At 41.6% G+C, this 22,095-nt stretch overlaps 1 protein-coding gene across 2 annotated transcripts in view; it reads left to right on the top strand.

Moving 5' to 3' along the window:
- SFI1 (SFI1 centrin binding protein) overlaps positions 1-22,095 on the top strand; it is a 531,261-nt gene that overhangs the window by 136,371 nt on the left and 372,795 nt on the right. For both annotated transcript variants that reach the window (XM_085635878.1, XM_085635877.1), the window contains exon 6: positions 19,153-19,270. In XM_085635878.1, coding sequence (XP_085492004.1) covers positions 19,153-19,270 — 118 coding nt within the window. The remainder of the gene's footprint in view (positions 1-19,152; positions 19,271-22,095) is intronic.

The raw sequence follows: 22,095 nt of genomic DNA, 5'->3' as shown, positions 1-22,095 counted from the left end.
CATCTGTTCTTGGCATGTAGGGCTGCTGACATTCATATCGCCCACCCTCCTCCCCGGCGCCTGTAGCAGCTGCAGCTCTCAGAATGACTGTATAGCATGGTCATCACTTTCTGTATCTACTCCATCACTGCCACAATGGCGAAAAACAATCTGAGGATGGAGAGGATGCCCATGCGCACTATGGTCCAGGGGAGGAGTCCCCTATCTCAGGATACTTCGAAGACTCTTCCAGGACAACAACGTGCAAACATCCGGACCCAACACTAGGCGGCGATCTATGCACAGATATGAATGTCAGCAGCCCTACATGCCAAGAACAGATGCATACTGGTAAGTAGCATATTCATTATTGTTCAAGACACTTAGTCTCGGACTTCTTCGAGTGATTTTCACGGCTGACTGCTCAGTCCGATTCGTAACTTCATTTACTTGTTCAGGATTTTTGCTTGTTTTTCTCAAATGATATTTTAACTTCTTGACTCCACCTGGCCAGTTATCACCTTTCCTGACCCTTTTAACTTGCACTGCACTTTCACCTTCTTTGGCTTTTTCAAAAGCTCTTTTATTCTCGTTATGTTGTGGCACAATCTGTTTTTCCCCTCCTTCAGAAACACTCTCTATCTGTCCTTGTTCAAGTCTTGTTATTGTGGCTTCATCTGCATGAACTTATTATTCTTCTTCTATCTGTTCCTGTTTTGGTCTTATCTCATACTGTTCTTCTTCCACCCGAACTCGTTCTTCTTCACCTAACTGATCCTGTTCAGGTCTTATTTCAATTGATTCTTCTGCTGCCTGAACGTGTTCTTCTATACCTGTCTGTCCCTGCTCAGGTATTTTGGTTGATCTGCTTACCTGAGTATGTCCTTCTCTCCCTGTCTGGTCCTGCTCAGGGTCTCCAGTTGCTTTGTTCCTTTCTTCCTGAACGTGTTCTTCTGCGCCTATCTGATCCTCACAAATTTCTTGTCTTTCTAATCTCGTTCTGCTTCTTGTTTGAATAATCACTTCTGGTATGTCAACCACTGGTATCCAGTCCTCCTGTCTTGTGCTCGGTTGTTCTTTGTCAGCCACTTCAGAATCTGTTTCTCTAGATTCTTCGACTGCACAACCTTCAGCAGCCTCAACTGTTTCAGTCAGTTGTGGTTTTTTCTCAGCAGTGACTGGAACTCTTTTTGTGTGGCTGGCATGGATCTAATTGGGCAAGCCTGCACACTTCACTGCTGTAGTAGTGACCAGTATGACTTGCCGTGGATCATCCCACCTGGGTGCTAGGCACGACTCTCTGGTGTGCTTCTTAACTAGCACCCAGTCTCCAGGATTCAAATCCTGCACCTGATCCGGCTGCCTGGCAACTGCGTCTTCTCCAACCTGGTGAGAGACAGAATGCACTAGGTCAGGCAATCCTTTGCAATAGTCTAATACCAGATCACCATATATATTCAGCAATTTATATCCTGGTATGAATGCTTGACTCATTGCTCATCCCATGAGAATCTCATGGAGACTCAATCCTGTGTTTCTGTCAGGAATACTTCTGAGTCCCATCAGTACAAGAGGCAATGCGTCTGGCCAACTCAGTGATGTGGATGCACACACCTCTGCCAGTCTTGACTTGATTGTGCCATTCAATTGCTCCGCCACTCCAGAAGCCTCTGGGCGGTATGCACAGTGCAGTTTCTGTTCAATTTTAAATGCTTCACAGATTAATCAAATTATTTCATTATTAAAATGAGGCCCTCTATCTGATTCCAAAGTTACTGGAAAACCAAAGCGCGGAATTAACTCCCTCAACAATAATTTGGCAACTGTTATACTGTCATTTCTCCTAGAGGGGTATGCCTCCACCCATCGTGAAAACAAACACACTATGACAAGGACATACTTCATTCTCCTGCATGGTGGTAACTCAATAAAGTCAAGCTGTAATCTTATGAATGGTTCTTCTGCCTTTCTGATTTATCCCCATCTGACTACTGTCTTCCTGCCTGGATGTATTTGTTGACAAACTAAACTTCTCTAGCAAAGACTTTCTGAAACTACCCTAAACCTTGGGTTATACCAATCTTGTGTAAATAGTCTGATCATAGCGTCCCTGCCTACATGAGTGTCTCCATGGTACATTCTTGCCATTTGTGAGAGCAAGCAGTCTGGCATGACTGGTCTGCCATCAGGATATAACCACACGTCATCTTCTGCCCTCCTTTCACAACCCGATTTTTATCCAGTTTTCCTTTTCACTTACTTCCACCTCATCCTGTAATTCTCACCTCATCCCATGTTTCAAAAGCTGAGAATAGCATAAGTTGGCAACTGATTCCACATGTTTCAACCTTTTTGTTTATTGGCTTATTATTTCTCGCACATTATTGAGCAATCTGGTCAGTGTATCGATTACCAGCCGCTACATAGTAATTTCCTGACTGATGAGCAGCACATTTGACCACTGCTATTTTTTTTGGCAATTGTATTGCTTCCAATAACTCTTTTACAAATATCCCATTTTGAATGGGAGATCCTGAAGAAGTCAGAAATTCCCTCTACATCCAAAGCTGGCCAAAGTCATGCACAACCCCGTAACCATATTGGCTGTCAGTAAATATGGTCACTTTGTATTTTTTCCAAATTTTGCATGCTTTTATTAAAGCTATCAATTCGGCTACTTGAGCAGACTTGACTCCCGGTAAACAGGATGCTTCAATAACCCCAGATATTTTGCACACAGTAAAAGCTGCACTTAGTCCTCCTCCTTCAAGCCTTAAACAAGAGTCATCAACAAATAATTTATGGTCAGGCTCTTTCAAAGGCTCTTCCTAAATGTCAGGACGGGGCTTAATACACATTTCAGTCAGATCTAAAGAATCATGATCTACCTCGTCCCTCACTTCTTCACAACGTGAATCTGGTAATAAGGTAGCTGGATTCGCCATTGTGCACCTGATTACTGTCACATTTTCTGCTCCCAGAATTATTCTTTCATATGTAGTCATTCGACTAGGAGTAAGATGCTGGTTAACAGTATCTCAACTGAGTGTTGAACGTAGACTTTTACTGGATGTCCCATTACAATTGACTCACTTTGCTCCAGACTCATACAGGTAGCAGCTACTGCTTTTAAGCAGCCAGGTAATGCTGAAGCCACAGGATCCAAAGTAGCAGAAAAATATGCCACTGGACGTGACTTAATCCGTGTCTCTGGGTTAGGACTGAAAGCGCACAACTTTCTCTTTCACAACAGAACAGTGCAAATTCTTTCGTATAATCAGGCATACCTAGAGCAGGGGCCTCAAATAGACAATTTCGTAATTTTACAAATGCTTCCACACTTTCATCTTCCCAGACTATTGTTTTTTCACCCTCTTTCGTGTCATCTGAATCAATGGTTTGGCTCGTAAAGAAAACCCTACAATACACTGTCTACAGTATCCCACCACTCCGAGAAACATTCTGATCTCTCTTTGTGTCTCCGGTAACTGCATTTGCTTGATTATTTTAATTCTCTCCGGGGTCACTTTCGTCACTCCCCTTTCTATCTGGTGACCCAAGTACTTAACTCCTCTTCGGCAAAATTGCAACTTCTCTGGAGATACTTTGTGACCTCCGTCAGCCAAATGATTCAGCAATGCTATTGAATCAGTAACACAGTCATCTCGGGATTTCGATGCCACAAGTAAGTCATCAATAATACTGTACTAGAACTGAATTTCTCCGCATATCTAACATCTCTTGACACTTTTTCAGTATTTTATTAAAAATGGAAGGACTTTCTGTTTACCCCTGAGGAACACGGTTCCATGCTAAGATACGATCCTCAAATTTAAATGCAAAAAGATACTGACTATCTGGATATAAGGGAATAGAGAAAAAGGCTTGGCACAAATCAATTACTGTAAACCAGCCTGCATTCCAGGGTATCTGATACAGAATCACTGCTGTGTTTGGCACTACAGGACAACCAGGCACTGTGATTCTATTGATCTTTCTTAAATCCTGTACTATCCGGTACTTTCCGCTAGGCTTTTTAAGTCCTATTATAGGTGAATGACATGGACTGCTCATTATCTCTTTTAAAATGCCTGTTTAATCATTGGGTGAATCTCTGAAGCTACTGCTTTTACTTCTGGACTCATTTTGTATTGTCTAGTATTGGGATAAACTGCACCTTCTTTCACAGTCGCTTTTACTGGGTCTACATTTGCCACTAGCCCTATTTCTTTTCCAGTGAAATCCCATACCATTGGGTTCACAGTTTATTTCAATTCTCCTGGTAAGTCATCTTTAGTCATTAAAGAATACATCTCATCTACCTCTGTGTCTTGTTTTACAAGCATTATCTTGTATACAATGTCCTCATCAGGGGTTTGAAGAGCAACACCATCCGGTGTGCAATAAATTGTGCAGTTCATTTTGCACAGCAGATCTTTTCCTAGTAAATTCACTGGACTAGAATCACAGACCACAAATCTGTGCATGTCTTTAAAATTTCCAATATGAACCTCCATAGGTTCCATAATTGGGGTTCTAATCTGTTGATTCGACACTCCGACTACTTGGATCGTTTCTCCCGAGAGGGGTAGGTTTGGGATGTCTGCTGTTCTAACAGTAGAACGGATAGCACCAGTATCCAATAGAAAAGTGATGTCATTGCCTTCCACTTTCCCATCAATAAATGGACCTGACTGATCTACCGGCAAGGATGCGCCAAGTACACACTCCTCTTCTTCCCCCCCTCAGGCACCGTCATTGTTCATTCTCACTTTCTTAGGTATTGTGCAAAAGGAATTGTGAAATCACAGAATTTTTCATACCGCTTCCTTGAAATCCGGCGTCCGCACTGTACTTTGGCTTATTCACAAAATTTGGCATAGGGCAGGTGGCTCCTGACACTGCTGATTAACTACCTGCTGCGGCTGATTCGTAAGCACCTCATTCTGCGTCTGTGGATTTAAATTTTGGTTTGGCCTTTATTATTCTGAATATTCTTACACTCGTTTTTCCAATGTCCGAGCTTTCCGCACCTATGACAAGGAAACTTCTTCTTTGCATCCTCTCTACTCATTCGTCCTCTTGTTTTACCACCACTCGCCACATTGTCACTCTGATTCTGTTCTTTTATCTGACCATCAGTCTGACTATTTAATTTAAGTTCCTGTTGTTCTGCCAATTTCACTTGTGCCCACATCATTTTCTCTTTTAGCTTTTTATGCCTTTCCTCAATATCATCCCCACAATTCTTCGTGTATTTTAAAATATCATCTATGGGCTTTCCCTGCCAACACAACATATGCTGTTGAATCATCTGACTAATCTCTAGTTTCAGGCCGTACACAAACCGATACACAAAATGAACCATATCTTTATCTCCAATATTCTCAAAACCACTGTACTGCTTAAACACTTGCAGCAATCGGTCATAATACGCATGAACAGATTCATTCGGCTCTTGGATTGTTCTATCTGTTTTTACCCTTTCTGTTTCTTTAGGAGGAATTTTCCCTTTGAAGAAAGTAATTACTTGGTGATATTTCTTCATCACATCATCTGAGGGTGCTCCTGTTGTTGAGTCTCTTGGATACTCGTCACTTGGCCAATCAAATGTTATCTTGCATTCTGTCCATAAATCAGCAGGTACCACTATATCAAACAGACCATCCAAATCTTTCAACAGAACCTTCGAAACCTTCACAAACCTCTCAACCTGTTTGTACCATTCAACTGGTTTTTCTCTCAATTTAGGGAAGTCGTTTGTAAATGACAAAATATCTTGTCGACTCCATGGAACATGAAAATATCCACCACCAGCTACCTCTCTCATGGGACACAATCTTTCTACTTTTCCTGTCTCTTTTAACAGATATGCAGTAGACGCTTCTTTTGCCAGTGCTTCCTCCTTCTTCTTTGTCCACCTTTTCCTCCACTTGTCAATGTCTCCCCATTTTTGCAAGATACTCATTAACTCCTTTACTTGTAACATCTTACCAGACGCATTCATATTTTCTAAATCTTTGTCAGTAAACTCCACTCGATATGGTTTCTGTAGCACTTTTGATCTCTCTATTTCTATTCCCATCTCAAAGGCAAGTTCTGTCAGTTTCTCATGAAATAATCTCGCATTTCTGGTTATACTTGTACAAATGAACAACAACTCTTCCTCATTGTAAGTGTTTAATCTGTCTATTCCCACATTTCCAGTTATCATCTCCTCTAATTCCACTTTCAATTTGTAGATATCTAAAATCTTTGGGGGTGAGCTTTGTTTTTCTATTCCCTGTGCCCATCTCTCCAGATCTTCTGGAGTTACCGCTGTTGATCTTCTGGCTCCCAAGTATACTACTGACCTTCCTTCTTTTGTACTGCTGGGTGTAACTCTTTTCGGGGTTTCATTTACCGATTCCCTTATCGGCAGATCCATTTAATGAAATTACTGAATCGCACTCACTGGCTTGGTCATCAGTTATTATAATTTCTTTTCTAGGATTATTCAAAGGAGTTGTTACAGCTTGTGGCTTTGGACAATTTACCTTGTCTCCATACAATGGAACAACGGTTATATAGTTACGGGTATTGTCAATGCTTCACGGTTTAAATTTAGTTGGCTTATTTTCTGTATTAATTCATCTCTGTTTTTATTCAACACTTCCTTTTCTTTATCATGAAGTACTCTATTAACTGATGGATCATGTAAAATCTGTGGAATCAAGGGTGTTCCCAGGACTGGTGCACTCGGGGTGACTCTAGTGGGTCCTTCCTGATATGGTGGAGGGTTTTTAGTTAAAATGTCCTCCATAAATTCACCATCTGATTCACCATAACCTGTCACTTTCAGGTGTTTTGTTTTCTCCTTACACTTGCCCCCTGACTGTTCATCAGCCATCAATACTGGATATAATCCTTTTGACACCATTGCTTTTCTCCATTGCTCCATCTGACCCTCACGTGAATCTCGCAAATAGCTAGGGAAATGACCCACGTATCTTCCCCTCCTGTTCTTCTCTCGTTCATATGATTCAGATTCCCATTCTTCTAATGCCTCATACTGTGTCATCCTGGGGCTCGTATCTAAATCATTCATCCGCATTCTCAAATTCTGAAGAATTCTCCCATTAAACGTACCATGTTCTGGAAAAGCTAAAACACCATCACCTTTCGTGTACTACAATTCTCCATCCATACACACATATGATCGCCTCTCTCCATCATCATAAATGAAGCAGGCGTTTTTGGCGGAGAAATTCTTAATTCTCTTTATTAGTCACATTTTTCTCTTTTCACCATACATTCTATACCCTGAATACATAAAACAATCTGCAAACCCTCGAGCTTTTCTGTCAGGGCAACTCGCACCAAAAGGCAAATGAGAATCAAACATACACATTTTCGCCAACCAATCTAAAAACAGCTTTCACCCAATCCGATTGCTGCTCACGCTCGTGGTCTGACCAATGCCAGCGCGGCCTTTTCGATGTCGTCAGTTCTGCTCCTTACTACTGTCCCTTCCTTTACAATTCCGCGTCAGTGACACGCCCGCTGTTTCAACCTATCCCAGCGCGGCTCTTTGTGACGTCCGTGCAACTCCGGCGACTGATCCTACCTTCACAAGGTAATACGTAAACTTTATTTCTTAATACTTTGCATTCATTCTTCGTTAATAACAACATAAAAACATTCGCTACTCTGCCTGTGCCACTAAACCAAAGGATAGATTTCCGACTTATTCTGGAGACTCAGAATTTCTTCTCTTCTACTGTGAGTAAAAACCTCTGTTTACCCTTCATTCAAGCTCAAGAGAACCTGTTACTCCTTCAGTGTTACCCTTTCTAGGTGATGTAAGACCAAAGTTTCACCAGCGGACCCCTTTGCTTTCGCTCTTGCTCAACTTGCATACGAAATAGTCCCTAGTTTGACACTGCCAGCCCTGCATAGCTTCCCAGTGCTATTTCAACAGACCAGTAACCTCACTGCAGTATGGCTTCTATCACCACCCGCTATTCATTCCCCGGGAATTTTCCAGACAACACAAAACACGACGCAGACTCCTTTTTGTTAAACATAAAACAATAATCAATACTTATCAACAAACTAGTCAATAATAACTATAGCTCTGCTACCAGGAAACTGATCCAGTGATGAACCAGCAACAGATACTCCAATATCATATACTCACCTGGGCCCATAAACCACACAATTCACACATACACACAGCCTTGTGCTAACCGCTGGAGTCAAGGTTTTATGATTTTTTCATTCCAAGATTAGTCTCCTTTCGTTCTCAACTAATCTTTCACTGATCAAAAAGTTCTTTCCTCTGGTAAATGGACCATTAGTTGAACTCGTTGATGGTGAAATTACATAAATTATTTCTCTATTCTGATGAAATAACCACAGACTCGGGGAAAAGTTTAAATCTTTATCTAAATTAATTTCATTTCAACCATTTCTCAAAATACAGTACAGTCTGTCACTCATAGGAAGGAAGATTCAATTAACCAATCAAACAAATATATCATACTCTACAATGATGTTGCTCAGAAAGGAGAGGATAGAGAGAAAAGCACATCAGCACATTCATGAAAATATATTTACCTAGGATGGTGTGAAAACCAACCCCCTGGCCAAGGAGCTGGAAAGCGTCCCCCGGGAAAGATCAGGCGACAAAGGCTTCAGGACAGGAATCAGGACAGGATAGATGACCTCTCCAACACCGATGCTTGCGTAGCACCTCTCTCTGACACTCACTTCCTCCTCGAGATTCTTCCGCGATCTTCTTCTAAATTAATTTTAGGATAGATGGTTCTGTATTCAATTCTTCATCACTCTGACAGCATCCCGAGCTCTGCAGCATTCAGCACATCTCCGTCTGACTAACTAAGACTACCTCAATTATACTCTTTGGTATTCATCTACCACCCATTAATGTTTCAATATCGTAAAAAATACTAACTCTGATTGGACAGGCAAGGGGGGGGGGTGATCATCACACCATGCTTATTTTTCATCTTAGTCTATCAGTCTATTGTTCAAAGATCCCACCCCTTAATTTCTATTCATAAATCTTTATTCCCACCCTTATTCACATCTTATTAGACACAATAGTATAATTTTCATGTGTTCCCATTCATTTCAGAGGACTTCGGTTCTGGTTCCCAGGGTATGTATCTTTTGCGTCCTTAGACTGTGTTCAAGAGTTCCGGATTTGTACAAGAGGCCCAAATGCATACTAATTGGAAAGTCAGAAAGACAAATATTAATTTCAAATAAAATGGTTTCACTGTATACCACCTATCTCTACTCTAAACCCCTTTAATCATTATTGCTTTCCTCGCGTTAGCATTAGAAAAATAGCTTGGTTTAGTTTCTGCAAAGCAGATGCTAAGCATGTGAGTTTTCAAGCATCCATTTTAATAGCGTCTGCGCAGGCGTAAGAAATTCTTACTGTGGATCCTTGCTCCATCACTATGATAGGTGATTCATGCCAAGTTTAACCATTGCCGTGAGTTTGAGGAGCGAAATTTGCTCATGTAAATGGGTAAAGGACTATACCCGGTGTGGCGGCTGCGCAGGTTGTCCTACTACATGCAAAGTAGTGCAGTGCTGCGACTGAACCGTGTTACAATGATCCTCGTTGGGTGCTGGGCCTGCAAGTCTCATGGAAAATTATTCAGGTCGAAGTGGTTGCGGCACAGGGTGTCCTCCTACATGCAAAGAAGTACGGTGAAAGGACTGACCTGTATACCATAAATCCAGGTGGATGTAGATTGCGTGAAAATCCTGGAGCGGGCGAAGTACAATCTAAAAAAGAACCTGGTCGTTAATATGCTGTGGCACTAGGTATGTTAAAAAACCGCAGTGGGTAGGTGAGAAATGGACACTTACGGCAAGCCTGTGAGTCGATGGAATGCTCAGGCTGTAGTCGAGAACGGGAAACGAGTCCTGTAACGGTGGCCTCGTCTTCCGTGAGCGATGCACCGGAAGGCAGCATCCTGGAAGAGAACGAGGGGTGATGAAAACTAGAAGGCGAGTGGTACTAGTGAAATAATTACATCGCCTGTAAGGGATCCGCGCGGCGAGTTCTACAGAAATTAAGTAAAACCAACCTGCTTGTAGCAGTACCGGGATCGGTGTCCATGCAAATCCAGGAGCTCGAGGGACGCCAGTAACGTGTGCCGGTGAGTCTGTTAAGTGAGGACAGCAAGCCGCGCATGCATTGTAAATGCCTAGGTCCCAGGGATGAATGGTGTGGGAACCCATGTGCGCCATATTAGGTGAGGTGGAAGTGAGAATATCAAAGAATAGTAAAGATAGCCAGAGGAAAGGGCAGTCAGTATTACACGAGACCTGCCAAATTGAGGATGCATCAGAACAGGGTGTATACTACACCCAATGATTACAGGGTGACTAATAAATAGAAATGCGATCCGAATATAGGCAGAATATTGGCAACAGTGAGAAGTAGCAAAAAATACGAGTACATTAATAAATCAAAATTACAAAAATCAGCCTAGGGGCAGTTAAATAGAAACAGCTGATGTCCGCTTTTGTAATATATACTGTTATGCAAGCCATGATTAAAAAGAAACACACAATGTGGGTTCGAAGATGCATCAGAACAGGGTATATACTACACCTAATGATTACAGTGTAACTAATAAATAGTTAATGGAACTGAATATAGGCAAATTATTGGCAATAGTGGGAAGTACCAAAAAATACGAGTACATATATAAATTACAGTAATCAACCTAGGGGCAATTAAATGGAATTAAATGGAAAAAGCTGATGATAGTCAACCTCTGTAATATATACTGTTATGCAAACCATGACTAAAAGAACCACACGATGTAAGCCTCAGGCATCAAGGTTCAAATGAATGGCGGGTTGTACATAATAATGTAAAGTATAGTTCCGCGTGGGGGTGCTCGGAATCTGGAATGGAAGAAAAACATACATGGAAATTAAGGTCAAACAGTATGTCACCGGAGGGGTTTTGAATGTCATACAGTGGTGTGAACAGAATTTACAACAGGTTTGTCCAATCCTCCAAGCGGTTAAGACCAGTTTGGAGGCTGTTGGTGTGTAGTATCCACTTCAGTTCCTCTTTGTTGAGAATTCCGTTGATGTCTGTGCTGCGCGGTGGTGCTTGAATCACATTGATGACTTGCCATCGTAAGTCATCCTCCACCAGAGGTGCATTCGGTGTTTGACATCTCAGGCGGCTCCGATGCTGGCAAATCCTGATCCTGGCTTTTTGGGTTGTTGGACCAATATAGATCTGGTTACAGGGGCATATAATGGCATACACAACATTGTTGGTATTACAGTTTGTAGAGTTACATCAATGTTTCCAAAAACAAACTTTTTGCTCTCAACGCTAAGATGACACACAATGCAGTCTCTACATTTAAATGGCCTTACACAGGTGGTATGCCCCACAACTCAGTCAGCGTCTGTGTAGTTTTTCCGGCGGGTAAGGCTGCTCTCACCAGATGGTCTTTTGATGTTTTTTTTGTTGTTTTTTTTATGTGTACAGAGAGCGTTCTAATTCCATGTTACCTGCATTCAGTATAGGCCAGTGTTTTATGAAACATTTCCTCACTTGTTGGAAACTGGGGAGAAAGTGGTTACACACACCATGCGATTACTCTCGGTCCTAGATTTGGGGATCAGAAGAGCATCCCTAGGCCAATACCAAGCAAGTTTTAAAGATTTCTTAACCAGTTTACGGAGATAGCCTCTACTGATGATTTTATTTGTCAAAGTGTTCGCTTCATGGAAGTAGTCGTTCTTATAAGAGCAGTTCCTTCTGATGCGTAGGAATTGCGAGAAAGGTAGGGAGTCCCGCAGTGCCCAAGAGAAATGGCTATTGTATGCAAGTAAGGTATTGCTCTCAGTGGGCTTACGGATAACTGTTGTGTATAGCTTGCCTTCATGGGGTATTATCATCAGAAGGTCAAGGAAAGCAATCTGGGTTTACTGTGTGAAAGTATGAACTTGAGTCCATTGCAGTGAGCATTGAGCCAATCAAGGAACTGAAGCAGTAAGGTCTCACAGCCTTTCCAGATCATAAAGATATCGTCAATATATCTTCTCCACTCTAAAATGTTGAGTGCAAAGGGGTTAACCATGGACAAAATTGTATTAGTCTCAAGCCAATCCATGTACAGAATGGCAAAATTGGGAACAAAAAACTGCTCCCTTTGATGTTCCCTTGACTTGTTGGTAGAATGTTCCATCTAATAAAAATAAATTGCGTGATAAGCAAATCTTGAGTAAATGCAGGATAAATGAGGAGGTAACCAAGTCTAGACAGGTTCTAGACTCCAAGGTATTTTTGATGACATCAAGACCCTCATCCTGGGGGATGTTAGTATATAATGATTCAACATCCAGGGTACATAGGATACAATCAGTAGAGTCGAATGGGAGATCTTCCACTAAATTGATCATGTCCATGGTATCCTTTATGTAGCAGCGTGTGTTTGGGACTAAATCTCTGATGAAGTGATCTACATAGCGCCCAAGTGGTTCTAGGATGGACCCACAGCCTGATACAATAGGTTGCCCTGGTGGGGCATCGGTGTTCTTGTGCACCTTGGGTAGACTGTAAATGACTGGTGTCCTGGGTGACTTGGTGTTGAGATATAGATATATGTTCTGGCTGAGAAACCCTTCTGCCTTGCCTGCCTCAGTGATGTCATGAATCAGTGTCTGTATTTCTTTCATGGGATCAGAGGTAAGCTTTTTGTTCTGATCTGTATTGGAAAGTTGTCTCAAAATTTCAGATTTGTAAGTATAGGTATACTGGAGAACAATCTCGCCACCCCTATCTGCGGGTTTGATAACTATGTTTTCATTCAGTTTGAAATTCGTCAGTGCATTCTTTTCTTGCAGGAGTAAGTTGCAAGGGATGAATCTACGTTTTTGTTCTAGCCTCAAGACCTCCTTAAGGACGATTTTCTGAAAAGTCAGCACCTCAGTAGATATGCTACTCTGTGGAGGTGAGAACTTGGAGGGTGGACGGAATGAACTATAAGCCATATTCATAGTGATAGGCTTGTCATGAAAGAAGGCCCTCAGTCGGATCTTTCTGAAGAATCGTAGTAGTTCAATCTGTAGATCCAGAAAGTTAGGTCTAACAGTCGGGACAAAGTAGAGGCCTCTACCTAATAGTGAGATTTCCTTCTCAGATAGTTGGAAATGAGACAAATTAAAGATAGGTATGGTTGTTTGTTCAAGCATGTTGCACAGTTGATTGTCTGCTGTGGTATCTGTATTGTGCGATTGGAGACTGCCTCTATTCACCAGTGGTAGTATCTCTGTCTGATCCCCTGGCGCGCTGTACCATCTGGAGCGGCAGTTCTTCCCACGATTGGCGGGCGTCCCTGGTCCTTGTCTAAAAAATTGGCAGTATTCTTATTTCACGAGGTACTAGGGCCTTCACCTGTGTCAGAGTTCTCAGATGACTCGGCAGACGTGTCTGAAAAACTTACCATACTCTGCTGTTTGTCAGTCCTTTCACCGTACTTCTACGCATGTAGGAGGACACCCTGTGCCGCAACCGCGCCTTCCTGAGTAATTTTCCATGAGACTCGCGGGCCCTGCACCAATCGAGGATCATTGTAATACGGTTCTGTCCCAGCACCGGACTACTTTGCATGTAGTTGGACAACCTGCGCAGCCGCCACACCGGGTATTGTCCTTTTCCCATTCACATGAGCAAATTTTGCTCCTCAATCTCACGGCAATTGTTAAACTTGGCATGAATCACCTATGATAGTGTACCTGCACAATTGACTTCCCTAAGCGATCGAATCATGATCCGGCGACTTTTGTTACCACCCAACCGCCCTCTCCTAAACTAGTTTCTTTCTCCTTTTTTTCTCCCTTTCTCTTGTTTCCCTCCTTCCTTCCTTTTTTAAAAAAAAACTTTTTATTGATAATTGTTACGAGACATCATCAGGTTTAAAGAACAATGAGACCATCAATCACTTTACATTGTGATATTTTTCCTGTTAAACTGTTGCAGGGATTCTGCTTTTGCACAGAACTATGCGCAGGAGACCAGGACCTCAGAGAATTGTGGTGTACCAGAAAACTCCCCTCAGAACCCAGAACCCCTTATCCGACTAGCTTAGTATCCCATTCGTTAACCTAGATCTAGCTAGGTGGTCCCAATGTATAGACAAACCAGAACAAGCGACTTAGATATTTCTCAGGAGTGGTGGGAATCCGAAATACCTGTTTGTACTTATTTGTTAGTCCACAACATAATAATACAGACACGGTAAAGTTTAAAGAGTTTATTTTATAAACCTCACGTCCTAAGATGCAGTACTTTGGCTAACACTAGCAGACTAACAGTACAGATCAGAATCATGAGCATTATTATAATACCATCTAGAATGAAAGGAGCAATCATATTATTAATGACAGTGGTATACGGCCACACTCCTTTCACTATAATCTAATACATTGTTATTATTATTAGACTATTAGAAGGTCTCTTAGGCTAACAGGGGGGACCCCATACCGTATAGATCAGCTTAGTAGAATCACATCAAAGGATCAGCTCTCACAGCATGCATCAGCTCTTCTTGTTCGAATGAATGTAAAACCAAACTGTTCTGCAATATTAAAGACGCTTGTCCTTCAAATATTGGCAGCTGTATGCATGATATGTCTAACAAGTGTCTACGATCAATCTAAACACAACACTCTGTACCTTCTAGTGACCCAGACGCGTTCTTTGCATGATGTACAGACCAAGGGCACATTTCACGGTTAAGAATGTGCAACAACAGTTTGTTATCCTGTAAGGCAATGTCGAGTCAGCATTTTACAAAATGAATAACACATAACAAGAGTGTCGTGTGCAGCGCAGCAGAAACGACAAGCTTGCTTGTTAACTAGGATCTCGGTTATGCCAACTTAGTGTTGTAAATAGGGCGTGGCTTAGTCCATCTCACAAAACAATTTCCCATACAATATAGCATTAAGTCTGTACAGTTAGGGTCATTCTATAGTCCGTTATTCATTCACTGTTGTCCATTGATAGATCGATGGTTGGCAAAGCACATATGTTACCTCTGAAGACATTCCACATTCCCCACACCCGTTTCCACTTTTTAGGGCACCCCTTTGTATGTATACTGCTCTTTCGGCCACCATTGCCATATCCATATCCCCACTCCAGTCCCTTACAGTGGGAGTAGTTTGTGCACCCCACTGTTTTGCAATGTTCCTTTTAGCTATTGGTATACCTAGTGTTGCCCAAGTTTGTGCTGCATTATTAAGATCTGTGGCTTCCCAGATATTCAGAAGATCTCTCCTAGGCTCCGGTGGTACCGGGGCCCCACTGACATTCGTTATTGTGGACATCACTGCCTCCCAATATGTCATAATTTCAGGACACTCCCACAATGTATGGTAAAATGTACCCGTTGCCCCACACTGTCGTTGGCAGAACTGACTGTCCGACCTTCCCATTTTATATAATGTTACCCTAGTGTACTAAATCCGGTGTAGCACTTTGATTTGGATTAAACGTAGTTTTGACGAGATCGCCACCTCCCTCGGGGACGCCAGCGCCTCTTGCCAATCCATCTCGTCCATTTCCCCCACCTCCTCCTGCCATCTCTCCCGTACGGAAAGTGCGGGTCGGGTGGTTAATAATGAGTTTCCGATATGTTAAGGACGTGACTTTTTTGTGCATGTGTTCAGTCAATATCCTGTCTTCCAAGGGGGAAGCTTCTGGAAGGAGGGTGTCAGGCGGAATAGATGCTTCTAATGCGTGTCGAATTTGGTGATGGCGGAACAGTTCTGTAGGTGCCATCTCGTATTGGTCCTGGAGTTGGGTGAATGGAATTACCTTTCCCTTGGCCCAGAAATTGCCCACATGGAGTATCCCTATGTCATCCCATTGCTTGAATCCTTTACTATTGCGTAGTGTACCCAGAATGGCAGTGTCCCAAAAGGGTGTTGCTTGTGTGATCTTTTTATTCCATCCGAGCATTTTGTGTACAGTGTGCCAAAGATGGACCGTATGTTTAGTCTGCCCTACCAGTGCCCTCTGGCGGTTAGTGTTATACAGTGCTGGATTAAGTCCCTCTGCCCCTAGTGCAAGTCTGTCAAGAGGATAGGCTGGATCAGTGTGTGGGACAGGTATCCATTGGTTTATCACGGTCAGCTGGGATGCCCAATTGTACATTTGTATGTTCCTCTTTTCTTACTTGTCAATGAGGCACTCTCAGGCATCTAAAGAACCTCTTGTCCTAATGATGATCCTCCTATCCTTCAGGCGGGATCGAAACGTCATCGACACCCACACTGTGACTCCGAATGTATGACAAATTATGTGGAGCACGAGTTGTCCTTTCTCATTGTGACTGCCCTCAAAATGTATTACTAATGTCACTTTTATAAGTGAATGCCTGAGGTCTGGATATCTGCTGATTTTCATACCCTGCTACGCTACCCGCTAGATTTTTAATGTATTGTTCCTGTTTATGTATGTTGAATGAGCACAATGGTTTGCATTTGGATTAATCAACACAGCACTGATTCGTGGTTCTGTGCTCATGCCGTTTACACTCCTTGGTAGGGACCTAGTAATTCCCTTTTAACTAGCATACATTAATTTGGCCTTCTTGGACTGACTGTGTGTAAATTGGGTTAGATGGAGATCTTTGATCCTGCTTAGCTAACATTGTGTTTTTTGCCAGTTTTAATATTGGCCTCTGTAGCTCAGGAGCTTGGCTATTATAGGGTGTAGCGAAGATCCCACGACTGGTCTTGAGGTCAGAGCACAATATCCCCTCTTCACCACAAGAACCTGTGAAAGATTGGTTTGACTGAATATTTCAACCAGCATAGTTTTGATGTAATCCTCTAATCTACCCATCGTTGATGTCTCTGGTATGCCAACAAAATGGAGATTACACTAAAGGGACCAGGCTTTCAAATCCTCATTTTGTTTAATGTGTTCCAACTCGTTCACCATTTCTTTCTCTGCTTTCATTGATTTCACTGATAACACTTTCCACCTAGCCATACTAATAGAGAAAATGTTTAGACAGAACATACCCTTGTTGCTTTTGAGCTTGGATTCCAAAACATCATTGGACCAAGTCAGCTGGGAAATCCTGATATCTGTCTTGGAGGGCTTTGGATACGGGCAGATTTTAAAGTAACCGCAACGAGGGTCAGAGTCAATGGTAGGAGATGAGAGCAATTCATTCTACAACAATAGGATATGGCAGCAATTTCTTTATCATGTATTGGGAGAGTTTATATTCTCAATAGGAACGTTATGCCTATGCTACTTATATCTTCCAGACCCTAACTACTCTTTCTGATAGAGAAGGTGATGGAATTACAAAGGAAGATGATAGATTTTGTTCGGGTAGATGATAGAGCATATATCAATAGAAGAATATTTATGGCCAAAAGGAAGGGCTTCCCTTACCTGACATTGTCGGATCCCATCATGCCCCACACATTCAAATGATTGTGAAATGTACAGTAATAGAAACTGGTAAAAATGACTGACTGTAGGGCGTAGCTTGGCTATGTGAAACGCAGAGACCAAGTAATACCTACCTCTCCATACCTACTAAAACAGTCCTAGAAATTTCGGATATGATGACCGATAAGAGGGACTAACCACATTCCCTTCCCCCTTTATTCTTATTCATCATTACATGGAAACCCCCATTTTACACTGAGATGTCAAGGGGAAAAGAGCCTTATCAGATTTGTTCTATCAACAACCGATTAAGTCATTTGAAAAATTTAAAATGGAGCTTGGTCTCCTACAGAAAGAAAGAATGAAACACATCTAAGGCACTGAGCTCCAAATAAAATAGTGGGCATGAGAGCCGATCCCCCATGGAGAAACTGGTCAGGAAAGATGCCTGATGGAGAGGCCTGATTGCAGGTATTTCCAAAATTTTGTGAGGGTCTCCTTATAACACCCAATGACAATACCAAACTAAACAGGAAGCAGCCTTGCAGAGAGAAATTCCAATTAAGGAATAGGAGGATGTTTGTCGAGATATCTCCAATTGCCACAACTCTGTATCATATAGAGAGAAACCAAATGCAAGGGTCTCTTCCATTGATAGATGACTCCTGAGACAATGAGTCCTATTTACCTAGAAGTGAGCAATAGATGTTGGAGTTTGTTGTACAGATATTGGGCCTGTGCTTCGCATAATGTGGGGAGTACATAAGCGCAAGCGCGAAAAATACATTCTCAGTCAAATACAAGACATACTGGCGTATCAAAGCCCTGTTGACCGAACTGATATTGCTTGGGCTCTGGGTGAGCAGTGAAAACCCCATATCTATACTTCACAGGTTTCCTTTTCCACAATTGACTAGAGCAGCAAAAGCCCAAATAGCACTCTACTGGGAAAAGAATGTCCCTAGCATATACTACAATAGATATGGAAGCTACTTTCTTATAGCATAAGGTAAAAAGAGAGACTTTGAGAAAAATCACTTACTAAACCTAAAGCACCAACAATAAGTGCTAGTTAGATTAAGAACGTTGCAATGATTCAAATATTAATTAAACCTGTTTGAACAGAAGAGACACAATATGACTGCGGTTTATCTCTGAAACAGAAACCTAGCTTATGGGCACACATTCATCTGTGTAATAGTGATGCACTCTGTTTCATGGGACACATCCGGTTTGGGGGTGAAGTGTTGTTGTGGGAGTGGGAGTTTCTTCGATCCAAATTTTAAGAAAATGTATGTGGGATTGCACAATGCAGTGGTTTTTTTTTTAAACCCAATAAATAGATTTGTGTAAAAAGAAGTGTGTTCTGGGTTCTTGTACATGCATGGTGCTATTTTGCTGAATGTAAATTCAGGGAAATTACAAAAGATGGTGACTCTGGATTCCAAGTAAGTAAATTTGCTCTCCAGGCCCAATCCTCCCTAGATGGTATTGTTGCACTCCGTTTCATGTTCTGTGATTGCTTGTCTCAAATGTTGTGTCCTGCCTGAGATTTTAGTTCAAGAAGACTTTTCTGGGTATATGCTTTAAAAGTGGGAAGTGTAGAGAGCTGAACTGTAAGTGAAGAGCCGCTATGTCTGAAAGATGGATACCTTTGCAGGATTCATGTTTAATCTATCACTTTCTGGGTCATACAGCACAGAAAAGACTCACATCCTCGGCCTTCCAACACTGGCAAGTATACGTTAATGTTCGCAAGATCAAGCTGCGGATGCACACTGAAGCACTAGAGTTTAGTGAGCTGAGAGTATTACGGTGAGTACGGAGTGTTCACCCTTCTTAATTCCAAAATGTACTTTGTGCTGTGTTTCCTTGATTCAATCTCTTCCTCTCTGCAGCTTGTTCTCTTTGCTCAACTCCAAAAATGTATTTCTCTGAGTCACTGAATCTATCCTCTTTTCTTCCCACATTTCATATATTACTCTTTGTTTTAGAAATATAACCTAATGTCCCTTGAGCTCAGGCATGTTGCACATGAATGATCACACACTAATGCATTCATTAATGTATTCTACGTTAAAACAACGGATATAATTATTGGTTGTGCATTGATGCAGTGCATGCAGTTCAGTGGCTCTTGGGCGGTTCATCTGTATTACACCATGTCTCTGAAAGACGAAAATTGCAGGTGATGGCAATTTCAAACTGGGAACTGGGTCTTTGTGGATCTAAACACCTTGCCTGGAATGAGTTTCCTTAAAGTCAATTTTTAGTAGAAGGACTATGAAAATGTGCATTTCCTGTAATCTGGTTTCAAATTATTGTGATTGCTATCTCCTCGCTGCTCAAGTCATTGCCAAGCTTAAAGTGCAGTCAAGTAGTGCATAAAGAAATGCTCAGAATTTCGAACACCATCCCACCTCACTTCAGGATAATCTGTTCCACCGCTTCTGCATTTACTAAAAGTACCGGAAAAACACAATTTCAAAATGTTCCGTATCCTTCAATTAGGATTCTGAGCTTTGTTGCTTCCTACCTAGGTTTGTGCTTGAAAATATATTTTTTAAAAATACATTCATTACATCTTTGTGAAAGGCTATGTGATAAGTAAATGGACATATTCAAATATGTTGTTACACTCCATATTGCACAGCCAATGTGGTTGACTTTTATTACACTTCGAATAACTTGGTTAGTCCCAGAAACAAAATTGCTGAGCCCTGCCTACTCTTAATTGTGAATGTTCTTCTTGGTCTCTGGTTTTACTCCTAGTTGTATTTCCTTTTTCGTATCTGGTAGGGTTTTTAAAATTTGACAGTACTTTTGTGGCTGGGCAGTTCATTCATACTGTACATTTTCAATCTTGAGCTCTGTTGAATTGTGTCATACAGTATATTTTTGTTCAGAAAAGGCTTTCCTTGTGTGTTGTTCAGTACTTAATATCTTAGATAATTCCTGCGCCCTTGTCCCAGGTTGTAAGTATTTGAATTTTCGAGTCCTCCCTCCTTGCTCCTCCCCCACCCCCTAAGTGATTGTACGTGCACTAAAACCTTAATGGGAAATCTCTAGATTGTCTCTTTTCTCACTGCACTATAGCAAACCCAGTCTTTTTAAATGCTGTTTATATTATTTCTGTTTTATTTTAAAAAGGAAAGTAAAAAGAATGTGTAGGGCAATAAGAGCCGTTCTTTCATAACCTTGTAAGTCACTTTATCACCTGTTGACTTGTGTTTTAATTGTATGGTAATTGCTTTTGAAATTATTATAATAATATTCTTTATTTTCTTTTTCTGTTTTGTCTGTTTCTGCTATCCATGACTCAGCTACAATTGTAAGTGTATATGAGTAGCTCTTTTCTCCATCATAGGATCTTTGTGGTAGCCATACATTTGAATAAATCCGCTAATGTGCGTAGTTCTGAAAACTATTTTTATATTCCTGTTATTAGTATAGAAAGTCTCCGACAAAATCAGTTTGTGTATATCCCTCATCTTCAAGGATATGGAGTATTACTATCTTGGAAATTAGCGCCATCAGTCTGCCCAGTACTCTGTCCAATAATGTCTTAATTCCTCTTCCCCAAGGGACTGGTCTTTCTAAATGGCCAAATTATGTGAACTATGTCTCCTTCCACAACTTGGCACCATAAGCAGGGTTAGGGCTTCAATTCATTTGCCATAATCTTTTGGTTGTTGGGTAGATTCTAAGTAGACACTTGTACTGTATCAATCCGTTTCTCATCAAGATGACTACCTCTCAGTACAAATGTCCACGCTTCTATGTCTAAGGGGCCAGTTTCAATTTCCCATATTTCTCTTGCTTTAATAAATGTATCCAGAGGGTTTTTAATGAGGTTTTCATATTTTGACGATAGGTTACCTTTTTGGGGTGGTTGTGCCATGTGGCTTTGACCTGAGATGCGCTGAATTCGAGGACCTTTGTGGTGTGGCCCAAGTATGCTGTAACAGCATGCCTAAGCTGCTGATAGTGGAAGCATTGTGACTGTTTTAGTACAAATTCTTCACACAGTTCAGTTAAGAATTTAATTTGGTTTGAAGTAGCGAGAATTGAAATGCCCAGTTGGTCCCAACTATTAAAACCCTGAAGCGCAACGACCTGGGGGAAAGGGTACATGTCCATCGGGAGTGTCATCAGGGATTTTATTGTTACAGCCTTACAGGTATCGAATACCGGAGAGGAAAGCAGTGGGAGGGTTCTGCCTCCTAGATAACGTAGAGGGTAGGTTTTGCACATTATCCATATCTCTGTGCTGTATCCAAGGTGTTAAGTGGGTCTGTACAGCCAGTCATTTATCACTCCTAGACGGGCTGCTGTATAACAGGATGTAGAGTCCATCATGCCCAGACAACCATTGAAAGTGGACTTAATACACTGTGTTATGGCTGCTTTCAGTTTGCCACCCTACAGTTAGAAGGATTTCAGTAATTATGTAATCTGTCTAAGGAATGTGTTGGGACGGCAAAATGGATAGCCTTGGAAGATGTATAATATTTTGGGGAGAGTGATCTCTTTAACCAATACAATTCCAATGTTTACCAAATCCAAGTCAGAGAAAACAGGAGACTAGGCCAGGTGTGTCTTTTTGAGTGGAATCTAGCAGGGGTTGTAGATCCGCAGAG

This window comes from Triturus cristatus, chromosome 11, assembly GCF_964204655.1.
Source record: "Triturus cristatus chromosome 11, aTriCri1.1, whole genome shotgun sequence".
Taxonomy (NCBI): domain Eukaryota; kingdom Metazoa; phylum Chordata; class Amphibia; order Caudata; family Salamandridae; genus Triturus; species Triturus cristatus.
Note: the sequence above shows the minus strand (reverse complement) of the source record. Positions and strands in the feature narration are given on the sequence as shown.